The sequence below is a fragment of the Mustelus asterias genome, chromosome 18 (genome assembly GCF_964213995.1).
Source record: "Mustelus asterias chromosome 18, sMusAst1.hap1.1, whole genome shotgun sequence".
In the NCBI taxonomy this organism is placed as follows: domain Eukaryota; kingdom Metazoa; phylum Chordata; class Chondrichthyes; order Carcharhiniformes; family Triakidae; genus Mustelus; species Mustelus asterias.
The window spans coordinates 21,458,135-21,470,993 of record NC_135818.1 but is presented as its reverse complement, the minus strand read 5'-3'; the positions used below and the strand labels follow the sequence as shown (position 1 = coordinate 21,470,993).

The 12,859-nt window shown below is 44.9% G+C and overlaps 1 protein-coding gene across 2 annotated transcripts in view; it reads left to right on the top strand.

Moving 5' to 3' along the window:
- The first annotated feature begins 6,244 nt into the window (after positions 1-6,244).
- The window catches only part of rad51b (RAD51 paralog B), a 544,759-nt gene continuing 538,144 nt past the window's right edge, over positions 6,245-12,859 (top strand). Inside the window, exons 1-4 of one of the 2 annotated variants that reach the window (XM_078233499.1) lie at positions 6,245-6,308; positions 7,284-7,377; positions 8,706-8,819; positions 12,297-12,413. In XM_078233499.1, the coding sequence (XP_078089625.1) occupies positions 6,256-6,308; positions 7,284-7,377; positions 8,706-8,819; positions 12,297-12,413 (378 nt within the window). In that variant the 5' untranslated portion in view covers positions 6,245-6,255. Of the gene's footprint in view, positions 6,309-6,408; positions 6,525-7,283; positions 7,378-8,705; positions 8,820-12,296; positions 12,414-12,859 lie in introns of those variants that run through there. The other variant, XM_078233500.1, reaches the window with a different exon arrangement.

The following is a 12,859-nucleotide window of genomic DNA, read 5'->3' as shown; positions in this document are numbered from 1 at the left end:
ATGCAGAAAGCAGAGCTGAATGTGCAAGTCTCTTCCTGCCATTACACAACCCCTCCATAAGCAAATCCTCTATTGTAGTTAATGATGGTGACACAAAGGCACTGTTCCCAGGCTTCAGGGCAAATGGGAGGAGGCTTGGCCCCCAAAAAATCAAGCATGCAGGCCCATTGGCACACACCAAGCCCATTGGCATGTGAACACACCCTGGCACTCATGAATCAAATCCCAGCTCTGAGAAAGTAGCATCACTGCCTTGTGGATACCTCAAGGGAGAGAAAACTTGGGTGGAGCCCAACTCTCACCTTTCCAGCAAAAAATAGCAACTGTTATATATTTAAAAGCATTGCATGATTGCTTTAAGAGCTGAACACATGATTTGATGGTGATGTGTGATTTGAGGGTGTGGCAGAGGCTACTGTTTTACTTGCAGTTTGTACTCTGTACAGGCAAGATCTTAGTGAATAAATCTGCTGCTGTTAGCTTGAATCTACGTGTGCAAACCACGTCTTTTTCTTTTTGTCTGAACATTACAGAAAGAAAATTGGCGATGAGTCGGAATGTTATTTAATCAAGAACATAGAGAATCCTGAGTAGAGGAAAGAAGACATTGTGGGTCCTCACACTTCGAATATGGCGGCATGATGGTTAGCTCTTACCTCACAGTGCCAGGGACCCTGGTTTGATTCCAGCCTTGGGTGACTGTCTGCGTGTGTTTCCTCCGCGTGCTTCAGTTTCTTCCCAAAGTACAAAGATGTGCAGATTAGGTGGATTGGCCATGCTGAATTGCCCCTTCGTGTCCAAGGATGTGCGGATTAGGTGGATTGGCCATGCTAAATTTCCCTTAGTGTCCAAAGATGTATAGGTTAGGTGGATTAACCATGGCAAATGCATGGGATTACAGGGTTAGGGTGGGAGGGGGGAGTGGGCCTGGGTGGAATCGGAGAGTCGGTACAGCCTTGATAGGCTGAATGGCCTCCTTCTGCATTGTGGGTATTCTATCGATTCTATGGAATATTAGAAGGCCGGGGAGAAGCAACAACAGGATTAAAGATTGAAGTGTCAGCGCAGGAAGACAAGTAAGAAAAAACTCTCTGTGTGGTTTTGAAAGAAAGGCTTTTTCCCATCAGAGAAGAATGAAATTCCAGAGAGTATCTGTCATATTTGGAACGAAGGGATGCTTTGCTCTATGGCTACGGTCATTTGAAAAGAAAAATACATCAAGTCAATGGTCTCCAAGGTAAAAAGGGGAGTACTAGGAAGACTTAAAAAAAAAAAAATTAAACAGTCTTGGGTTGCTCGTGCCTGCAAGAGATGTGATGGGTCAATTAAGACCCATGGGCCTTTCAATGCAGAAAATGAATCATGGCCTTCATACGCAGAGCACTTTCAGTACTTTGTACGAGCGAATAAAATTGCAAATGAGTTGCTTGCACTAGTTTTTCCTCAGTACAATAGGAAGTAAAACCTTCAATTTGCTCCAATGCTTGGTTCATTCAACAAAGGCAGGAACCAAAGCTTACGATGACTTGACAAAGATCATTGAAGACCATTACTCTCCAAAGCCACTGATCATTGCGGAATGGTTCCTGGTACCACCGAAGGCGAAAGCATTGCTCAGTTTACAGCAACCTTAAAAAGGCTGGCACAACATTGTGAGTTTGGTGAGTCATTCAAAGAGACTCTTCAAAATCATTCAGTTTGTGGTCTTCAAAATGAGGCTATCCAAAGAAGATTGCTCACTGAACATGTTTTGACTTTAAAGACAACAGTAGAAATCACTGTGTTGATGGACCTGGCTGCTGAAGAGGCTTCACAATTTGGTGCAGGAATGAAGATCCACAAGTTGGGAACTGCCCATAAGAAATCAAAATAGCAACAAGCATACCACAGATGTGCCAAAATGGGCCATTCAATGAGTGAATGCTGGTGCAAGGATAATCAGATATGGCAAAATGGATGACATTACAAAAGCTTGTTGGAACAGACCAGCTTCTCCTGAGAAGAATATTCAGAAGAAGAATCTGGGCATCTTCAAGCAGAAGAGCAAGTTGCATTCTATAAAAGTAATTTACAATGACGAATTAAAAAGTTACGACTGAAGAAGTGAATGTCCAGAAATATGATGGACCTCTAATTGAATGTCTTATCCACACAGGATGAATCATGGAATCTGAGTGATTTTGAAGTTAGGTGGACAACATATTAGGATGGAGGTGAATACATCCCAACAAAAGCTAAAGCACGTTCCTTTAAAACCAGCTAATGTGGTTTTAAGGGTGTGCATGGAAGAGATTGTACCGTTAAGATGTTACATCATAGTCCCTGACAGAGTATCTTACCCAGGCTCTCTCCCCTGCCCTATTCCGGCAACCCCACACACATTTACCATGACTAATCCAGCTAACCTACATATATTTAACTATGGGGCAATTTAGCATGGCCAATCCAGTTAACCTGCACATCTTTGGACTGTGGGAGGAAACCCACGCAGACACGGGGGGAACGTGCAAACTCCACACATTCACCCAAGGCTGGAATTGAACCTCGGTCCCTGGAGCTGTGAGGCAGCAGTGCTACCCACTGTGCCACCATGCTGTCCACAGTGTCTGTGTGAATACCCACTTGTATTTCTAAAAACCTTAATGGATGAACCTTCCACCTTGATTAAAAGCAAATTACTGCGGACGCTGGAATACAAAGAACAAAGAAAATTACAGCACAGGAACAGGTCCTTCGGCCCTCGAAGCCTGCACCAACCATGCTGCCTGACTTAACTAAAATCCCCTACCCTTCCGGGGACCATATCCCTCTATTCCCATCTCATTCATGTACTTGTCAAGACGCCCCTTAAAAGTCACTACCGCATCCGCTTCCACTACCTCCCCCGACAACGAGTTCCAGGCACCCACCACTCTCCGTGTAAAAAACCTGCCTCGTACATCTCTTTTAAACCTTGCCCCTCGCACCTTAAACCTATGCCCCCTAGTAATTGACTCTTCCACCCTGGGAAAAAGCTTCTATCCACTCTGTTCATACCTCACATAATCTTGTAGACTTCTATCAGGTCTCCCCTCAACCCCCGTCGCTCCAGTGAGAACAAACCAAGTTTCTCCAACCTCTCCTCATAGCTAATGCCCTCCATACCAGACAATATCCTGGTGAATCTTTTCTGTACCCTCTCCAAAGCCTCCACATCCTTCTGGTAATGTGGTGACCAGAATTGAACACTATATTCCAAGTGCGGCCTAAGGTTCTATAAAGCTGAACATGACTTGCCAATTTTTAAACTCAATACCCCGGCCGATGAAGGCAAGCATGTCGTGTGCCTTCTTGACTACCTTCTCCACCTGCATTGCCACTTTCAGTGACCTGTGTACCTGTACACCCAGATCCCTTTGCCTATCAATACTCTTAAGGGTTCTGCCATTTACTGTATATTTCCTATCTGTATTAGACCTTCCAAAATGCATTATCTTACATTTGTCCGGATTAAACTCCATCTGCCATCTTTCCGCCCAAGTCTCCAACTGATCTATATCCTGCTGTATCCTCTGATGGTCCTCATCGCTATCCGCAAATCCACCAACCTTTGTGTCGTCCGCAAACTTACTAATCAATTCAGTTACATTTTCCTCCAATTCATTTATATATATTACAAACAGCAAAGGTCCCAGCACTGATCCCTGAGGAACACCACTTGTCACAGCCCTCCATTCAGAAACGCACCCTTCTACTGCTACCCTGTCTTCTTTGACCGAGTCAGTTTTGTATCCACCTTGCCAGCTCACTTCTGAGCCCATGCAACTTCACTTTCTGCACCAGTCTGCCATAAGGGACCTTGTCAAAGGCCTTACTGAAGTCCATGTAGACAACATCCACTGCCCCACCCTCATCAATCATCTTCGTCACTTCCTCGAAAAACTCGATCAAGTTCGTGAGACACAACCTCCCCTTCACAAAACTATGTTGCCTCTCACTAATATGTCCACTTATTTCCAAGTGGGAATAAATCCTGTCTCAAAGAATCCTCTTCAATAATTTCCCTACCACTGATGTGAGGCTCACTGGCCTGTAATTACCTGGATTATTCTTGCTACCCTTCTTAAACAAAGGAACAACATTGGCTATTCTCCAATCCTCTGGGACCTCCCCTGTAGCCAGTGAGGATACAAAGATTTCTTTCAAGGTCCCAGCAATTTCCTCCCTGAATCTGAAACCAAAAAATAAAATGCTGGAAAATCTCAGCAGGTCTGGTGGCATCTGTAAGGAGAGAAAAGAGCTGATGTTTCGAGTCCAGATGACCCTTTGTCAAAGCTTCCACCTTGTTCTTTAATTGAGAATCCTTGGTCTCAAAATCCCCTCTAATCCTCAGTTCATCCAGAAGTGCCTTTGACAAAGTACCGCATGGTAGATTGTTGCATAAAGTTAAATCTCACGGGATCCAGGGTGAGGTATCTAAATGGATACAAAATTGGCTTCTTGACGGAAGCCAGAGGGTGGTTGTAGAGAGTTGTTTGTCAAACTGGAGGCCTGTGACCAGCGGTGTGCCTCAGGGATCAGTGCTGGGCCCACTGTTATTTGTCATTTATATTAATGATTTGGATGCGGGGTCACTTTTAACATTTAAGAAAAACTTGGACGGGTTCATGGATGAGAGGGGTGTGGAGGGATATGGTCCAAGTGCAGGTCAGTGGGACTAGGCATAAAATGGTTCGGCACAGACAAGAAGGGCCAAAAGGCCTGTTTCTGAGCTGTAATTTTCTATGGTTCTATGGTTCTATGGAGAATATAGGGGGCATAGTTAGTAAGTTTGCAGATGACACCAAGATTGGTGGCATGGTGGACAGTGAGGAAGGTTATCTCCAATTGCAGTGGGATCTTGATCAATTGGGCCAGTGGGCTGACGAATGGCAGATGGAGTTTAATTTAGACAAATGCGAGGTAATGCATTTTGGTAGATTGAACCAGGGCAGGACTTACTCAGTTAATGGTCAGGCGTTGGTGAGAGTTACAGAACAAAGAGATCTAGCGGTACATGTTCATAGCTCCTTGAAAGTGGAGTCACAGGTGGACAGAGTGGTGAAGAAGGCATTCGGCATGCTTGGTTTCATCGGTCAGAACATTGAATATAGGAGTTGGGATGTCTTGTTGAAGTTGTACAAGACATTGGTAAGGCCACACTTGGAAAACTGTGTGCAATTCTGGTCACCCTATTATGGAAAGGATATTATTAAACTAGAAAGAGTGCAGAAAAGATTTACTAGGATGCTACCGGGACTTGTTGGATTGAGTTTCAGGAGAGGCTGAATAGGCTGGGACTTTTTTCTCTGGAGCATAGGAGGCTGAGGGGTGACCTTATAGAGGTCTATAAAATAATGAGGGGCACAGATCAGCTAGTCAATATCTTTTCCCAAAGGTAGGGGAGTCTAAAACTAGAGGGCATAGGTTTAAGGGGAAGAGATACAAAAGTGTCCAGAGGGGCAATTTTTACGCACAGAGGGTGGTGAATGTCTGGAACAAGCTGCCAGAGGTAGTAATTTTATCTTTTAAAAAGCATTTAGATAGTTACGTGGGTACGATGGGTATAGAGGGATATGGGCCAAATGCGGGAAATTGGGATTAGCTTAGGGGTTTAAAAAAAAAGGGCGGCGTGGACAAGTTGGGCTGAAGGGCCTGTTTCCGTGCTGTAAACCTCTATGACTCTAAGTGGAAATAACCATCACTGTTTACCCACAGTATAGGGGACCAGGGTGTACAGTTACATAATTGGGGGTGTTTGGGTGGATTCCTTCCTCTTAGTGGGACATACAAAGCGAAGGTCTATCAGAGTGAAGAGTGTTGGATGCTGATGGGAGCTGGAATTGCCATTTGAAATATTGGTCAAAATTAGATGGGTTTTAAAGAGGGTTTTTGAATAGAGAGATTGTGGACGGGATGGACTCCAGACGCCATTACCAGAAAGAAGGTTGGAGGAGCCGAATGAAGGCGCCTTTGTTTCCATGGTAACTCTCGGAGCGGTGCGCACGCGCAGGAAACGTCTACCCTTGGCGCAGGCGCTGAAGCTCCGGGCCCCCGCCCTCCTGCATGGTGATTGGCTGCGGCTGGGAGGCCCCTGTCTGATTGGCGGAGGCTGGGTGACCCCTTTCCGATTGGCGGAGCCCGGAAGCCAATGGAAGAGCGGCCCGTCACGCGCCCCCGGTATCCTGCACTGGGATTGGCGGCAGCGGCTGAGGGCGGGGACCACTAGGAGCGCAGATGTTTGAGCGGGTGGAGGACGGGCATGCGCGGCCGGGGGTGAGGGGAAAACAGTGAGTGGGCCCAGGGGGGGAAGGTTGGGTCAGATAGGGACAATTTCCATCTCCCATCTCTCCTTCCGCTCTGCTCATTGCTGCTGAGCTTTTCCAGCATCTTCTGCTCTTATTGATTTCAGACTTCCAGCATCCGCAGCATTTTGCTTTTGTTTTAGTGGTCATTTCGTTTTCTGCCCACCACCCATGGTACTTACCAATAAAGCCCAATAAATGGTACATAACCTCAGTTGAATAGCGCTGATGTTCTCCACATGTTGAACGTATCTCATCTGGTGTATTCAGTGTGTGGCATAATTTTACCAGCGGTGCATTGAAATCAGGAGTGTGAGATGTCTGGTCTTTCTGCAAACAGTGGATGTTGGACCTAGGAAGGCCCTAAGTTTGTCCCCTGCCCCTTACCTGTGTCGATGCAGCAGATGTCAGCTGCACATTACTTTCATTGACAACATCCCGGTGTATGGGAAGGCACAAATCGGCCAGAGTTGACACTCAACAACTTGTATTCATACAACACCTTTACGGTGGTGAAAATGTTCCAAGGCAGTTGGCATGTCTGGCTTGCTGACTTGTATACACGTGCGAGTTCGGAATAGATAGTTCAGCTCCTTGAACCTGCTCTGTCATTCAATAAGATTATAGCTGATCTGATTGTAACCTCTTACCTACCCTGATAACTTTCACCCCTTTGTTTATCAAGAATCTATCTACCTCTGCCTTAGAAATATTCAAAAACTCTGCTTTGCACTGCCTTTTGGGGAAGGCGGCTCCAAAGCCCTTTGACAGAAAAATATTCTCCTCTGTCTGAAATGGGCGGCTTCTTATTTTTAAACTGACCCCAAGTTGTAGCTCCTGTGGGAAGCATATGTGTGTGGATATTGGATGACTGTGGGATAAAAACAATTTGTACATTCTTTGATGTAATAGGGCAGTTGTTTGCATCTGGTTCAATATCATTTCATTTTCCTAAACTAGGTTGCAAAACATGGCGAACAGAAAGTTGAAGAGGACTGGCTTACCTTCAGATTTGTGTGAGAGGCTTAGCAAACACCAGATTGTAAACTGTCAGGTAAGACAGTGACTGGACTGGAATGGTGCTGAATGATGCTGTAATCAACTTAAAGTGCTTATAGCAAACTGCTGTACACTACAGAAAACTTAATTTATGGCCTCATAGACTAATGTCCTCTTGGGTGTGGCATCATGAAGACAACTCCCACAAAAATATCCTAAGGGCAACAACTCATTGAACAGAATAGTAAAACTGGAAAGAGAAACGGTTAATGAGAGTGAACAATGCTACAATTCACACCCAAGAGGACATTCTTGACTCCAATTCTTGAGGATTGGCTTCCTGAACTGCAAGTCAATGTCAAAATCCTTGACCTGGTTTATAGATTTCCTGTCTGGCCTCACTCTGTTTTGTCTCTGGAACGTTGTTCAGTCTTACCTTCCATCTTCTCTCTCCTGAGTTTGAATTCTAGCCTTTTTGTGCTTCCTCAGCATCTGTGACTAAGGCCCAGGATGGGCCTGCATTCAAATTTTCACGTCTGGCTCAGTTAGTTACGCACTCCCCTCTGAGTCAGATGGTCATGGGCTCAAGTCTTACTCCAAGGACTTGAACACATAATCTAGACTGACCCTCCAAGGAGTGTGACTGCTGCACTGTCAGAGATGCCATTTTTGTATGATACATTAAAATGAGGCTGCATCTGATCTCGGATGGACCTAAAAGATCCTGTAGCATTGTTTGGAGAAGAGCTGGGAAGTTTTTCCCTAGTATTGTATGAGTATTTATCCCTCAAACAACATCACTAAAAAAGATTGGTTATTATCACTTTCCTGTGTATGGAATCTCCACTATGCACGTACTTGCGGCCATGTTTCCTATATTACAAGAGTGGCAATGTTCTCTCATTTTTGACTGCAAGCCAATGTCTTAAAGCGTTCTACCCCTTTAATTCTTTTTGTGCTGCTGCACATGTGCAGTAATTTAAAGGGATCAACTTGTGCTCAGCCAGCTTGGCTTTTGGGTTGCCATGCAGCGAGCTTAATGGGAACGTTAAGAGCCTGCACTTCTAAAAATGACTTAATTGGTTACAAAACACCTTGTCCAGAGGTTGTGAAAGGTACAATATAAATCTGAGTCTTCATTAGAAACCAATTAGCTTAACATCATCTCTGTCCAGATTCTAGGCCTTCCCCTGTGATCATCTCCTTTAGCTTTCTCTGAATTTTTGTTCATAGTTTAGTGGGTTTATTTTGGAAATGTGGCTTTGCTAAAGGCACTATGTACATACAACTGATGGTTGCCTCTGTCCCAATTTTCTTACCCACCCTGTCACTTACAGATTCGTAATCACTTGGTTTTGAGACTCTGTCTTTGATTTTTAACAGGACTTTCTATCACTTTCTCCTCTGGAGTTAATGAAGTTCACAGGTCAGAATATCCAGAAGGTTTCTGCACTAGCAAAAACTGTCAGCAGGGCTTGTGCTCCTAAAATGGTCACCGTAAGTAAAGATTATTAATTAATTGTGAGAGATATTTGGTATTGACTTCCAATTCTGTAATTTGTTCCTTGATTCCGTCCCCTTCTGTCCTCCTCTGCTGTGCATGTTCTTCCTCAGTTTTTTGAGGATGGAAATCTTCACATGAGACAGAAGATTGCTCTTTGGTACAGAGAACATAGAAAAACTACAGCACAAACGGGCCCTTCGGCCCACAAGTTGTGCCGAACACATCCCTCCATCCTATTAAGCTCCATGTACTCATCCAGGAGTCTCTTAAAAGACCCTGTTGAGTTCGCCTCCACCACCACTGATGGCAGCCGATTCCACTCGCCCACCACCCTCTGTGAAAAACTTACCCCTAACATCTCCCCTGTACCTACCCCCCAGCACCTTAAACCTGTGTCCTCTCGTAGCAGACATTTCCACCCTAGGAAAAAGCCTCTGAGAGTCCACCCGATCTATGCCTCTCAACATCTTATACACCTCTATTAGGTCTCCTCTCATCCTTCGTCTCTCCAAGGAGAAAAGACCGAGCTCCCTCAGCCTATCCTCATAAGGCATGCCACTCAATCCAGGCAACATCCTTGTAAATCTCCTCTGCACCCTTTCAATCTTTTCCACATCCTTCCAAGAGTGAGACGACCAGAACTGAGCACAGTACTCCAAGTGGGGTCTGACTAGGGTCTGACGAGGGTCATCAAGGCACTGTTGGAGAATATGTGCTATTCTAAAGTGCCATACAGCACAGAAGGAGGCCATTTGATCTATTGTACCTGTATAGGGTCGTCCCACATCTCTGCAGTCATTGCTGTTTTTAAAAAAAAGAATTTTTGTCTCTCTCAAGCTCCTTACCTTCCTTTCACTGTTTCATTTCAGCATGACTGGGGTGGGAAGATGTGGGCATAAATCGCTTGTTATTCCAACTTCTGCCTGAATGCTCAATTTGTACATCAGTGACTCAATTGCTATGTTGATCCCTGGACACAAACACCAATTCTAATAGGAACTGAAAGTGTAACATCAATCTTAAGATGAGTAGATATGACCTTTGTTCCAGAAATGTCTTTTAAGCCACGGGCGTTCTTTTAAGACACGACCTCTCTTCTTTTGGAGATGACCCTTGATGGATTAGCAGCCGCTGATAATTTTAAAAATTGATCCTTGGAAAATGGCATTGCAGAAAAGTCTGGAAAGATGGGGTGGACCTTCTTCTTGAGCCGCTGCTGCCAGTGTATGAAGGTGCTCTGCAGTGCTGCTATGGAGGGAGTTTCAGGATTTTGACTCAGAATGTTGAAAAAAACAGCAATATGTTTCTTAGTCAGGGTGTTGTATGAAGGGAACTTGGAGTTAATGTTGTTTCCATACACCACATGACCTTGTCCTTCTCAGAGGTGGAGTTTGCAGGTTTGAGAGGTGTTGCCAAAGTCGTCTTGCCAATTAAGTGGACTGCTTTGTCCTGGACAGTGTTGACTTTAATTAGTGTTGTCGTAACTGCAGTCGTCCAGGTAAGTGGGGAGTTTTCTAGGAGATACGTAGCAATGCCATCAACTCCAAAATCCTAGTCGCCTACTATCCTGAACTGGACATGTGGAGCCATTCCTTCCATCTTTCATTGCTGTGTTAACATTTTGGAAATAAATGATGACTTGCTGTTGATGACAGTATCTCGTGAATGAATATTTTTTTTAAACTCAGTTGAATGTTGCCTCTGCAATTCAGCTCTTTTGCCCATGTTTGGACTGAGGCTGGAATGAGGTCTGGAGCAAGTGGTCCTGGCAGAACTCTAATTGCACATGGGTAAGCAGATCATTGGTTAGTAAGGGAAGGAGGCAGTGGTGGAATGCATATGGAACATTTGTGAGCGGTTTTGGGTCCCATACCTAAGGAAGGATGTGCTGGCTTTGGAGAGGGTCCAGAGGACGTTTACAAGAAGCGTTTGTCAGATGAGCGATCAAGGAGTCTGGGTCTATACTTGATGGAATTTAGAAGGATGAGGGGGGATCTAATTGAAACTTACAGAATACTGAAAAGCCTGGATAGAGTGGACGTAGAGAGGATGTTTCCACTAATGGGAGAGACTAGAACCCGAGGGTACAACCTCAAAGTGAAGGGACACTCCTTCAAAACTGAGATGAGGAGGAATTTCTTCAGCCAGAGGGTGGTGAATCTGTGGAACTCATTGCCACAGAGCACTGTGGAGGCCAGATCATTGAGTGTCTTTAAGACAAAGATAGGTTTTTGATCAATAAGGGGATCAAGGCTTACGGGGAGTAGGCAGGAGAATGGGGATGAGAGTCATATTAGCCATGATTGAATGGCGGAGCAGATTCAATAGGCCAAGTGGCCTAATTCTGCTCCCAAATCGTATGGTCTTATGGTCAGTGGACCAGTAACTCAGAGTAATCCTCTTGGGGTCTGGGTTCAAATCCCACCATAGCAGATGGTGGAATTTGAATTCAATAAAAATCTGGAATTAAAAATCTACTGATAACAATTAAACCATTGTCAATTGTCATCAAAACCCATCTGTTTCCCTAAAGGAAATCTGCTGTCCTTACCTGGTCTGGCTACATAAACCTGTTGGACTTTAACCTGGTGTTGTTAAACTTCTTACTACATGTGACTCCAGAGCCACAGAATGTAGTTGACTCTTAGCTGTGCTCTGAAATGGCCTAGCAAGCCACTCATTTCGAGGGCAATTAGGGATGGGCAATATATGCTGGTCCTTGCCAGTGATGCCCATGTCCCATGGAAGAATAAAAAAAATGAGTATTATAAAGCAAAGTATGACACCAAGCCACCTAAGGAGATATTAGGTCAGATGTCCAAAAGCTTGGTCAAAGTGTTAAGTTTTAAGGAGTGTCTTGAAGATGGAAAGAAAGGTGGAGAGGCTTTGTATTCCAGAGCTCGGGGCCTAGGCAACAGAAGGGGCAATTAAATGGTGGAGCAAATAAAGGTAGGGATGAACAAGAGGAGTGTAGCTATCTCGGAGGATCGTGGCGATTACAGAGATAGGGAGGGGTGAGCCCATGGAGGACTCGAAAAGATGGATGAGAATTAAAAAAATTCACTGGGAGTCAACTTCGACCAATGAAAGACACTTGGGTCAGGAGTGCCAACATATCTTAGTTGTGATATGCTCCACAGTCTGGATTTCTCCATGGACAGTGCATAGTGCGAGGACAATCAGGGCTGATAGAACTATATCTTGGCAGGAGTTGGCATCTTCAGAAGATGGGAGAAAATTGAGACAACAAAATAAATAACTGAATTAAAGGATCAATTTGCTGCCCAGGTCCTAAAATAGGCCGATTGCGCACCTGGTACAAAATCCACCTAGTTTATCTGCAAATTGCCAGTTGTTCTTCCACACAGCAGTTTAAAATCTGATCCTGATATTTGTTTAACTTTCTGACTGCTAACATTTGAAGTTACTGGTAGGCTGCTCTTGATTTAAACATTTGTCTTTGTTATTAGGCACTTGAAATGAAGGTCGAAAGATGTTCCCAACCCTCCACTGCTTTCTTCCCCACCTCTCTGACTGAACTGGACAAGGTCCTTCACGGTGGACTAGCCTGTGGAACTCTGACTGAGGTATGGTTCAAGAAACCTCCTCTCTGAAAAGCACTCTCGTCCTGTCCTTATTTTAATACCTAGGACAGAATTGGGGGGGTCGGGGGTGGAGTGGGGGGGTGGTTGGCGGGGGGCGGTTGGGGAGGTTTGGGGCGGGAAGGCTTGAGAAGCCAACTGCTGAGCTCAAGGGGCGCCATTGCGCAGGCGTTCCAATCTCCCAGTACACTGTGTACACATATACTCGGAGATCTGTCAATCTGCCACCCCCCTCCACTCAATCGTCTCCCTGGCCAATTGTCCCCCCAGTTGATCACCACCCCTCGCAATTCCCACCCTGCCGCCCTGACTTTCACAGTATTTCACAGTAAACTTCATTGCAGTATTAATGTAAGCCTTACTTGTGATTAATAAATAAACTTTATTTTACTTAACTCCCTGAAGTTCCCCCTTCCCTCCCCTCCTATGGA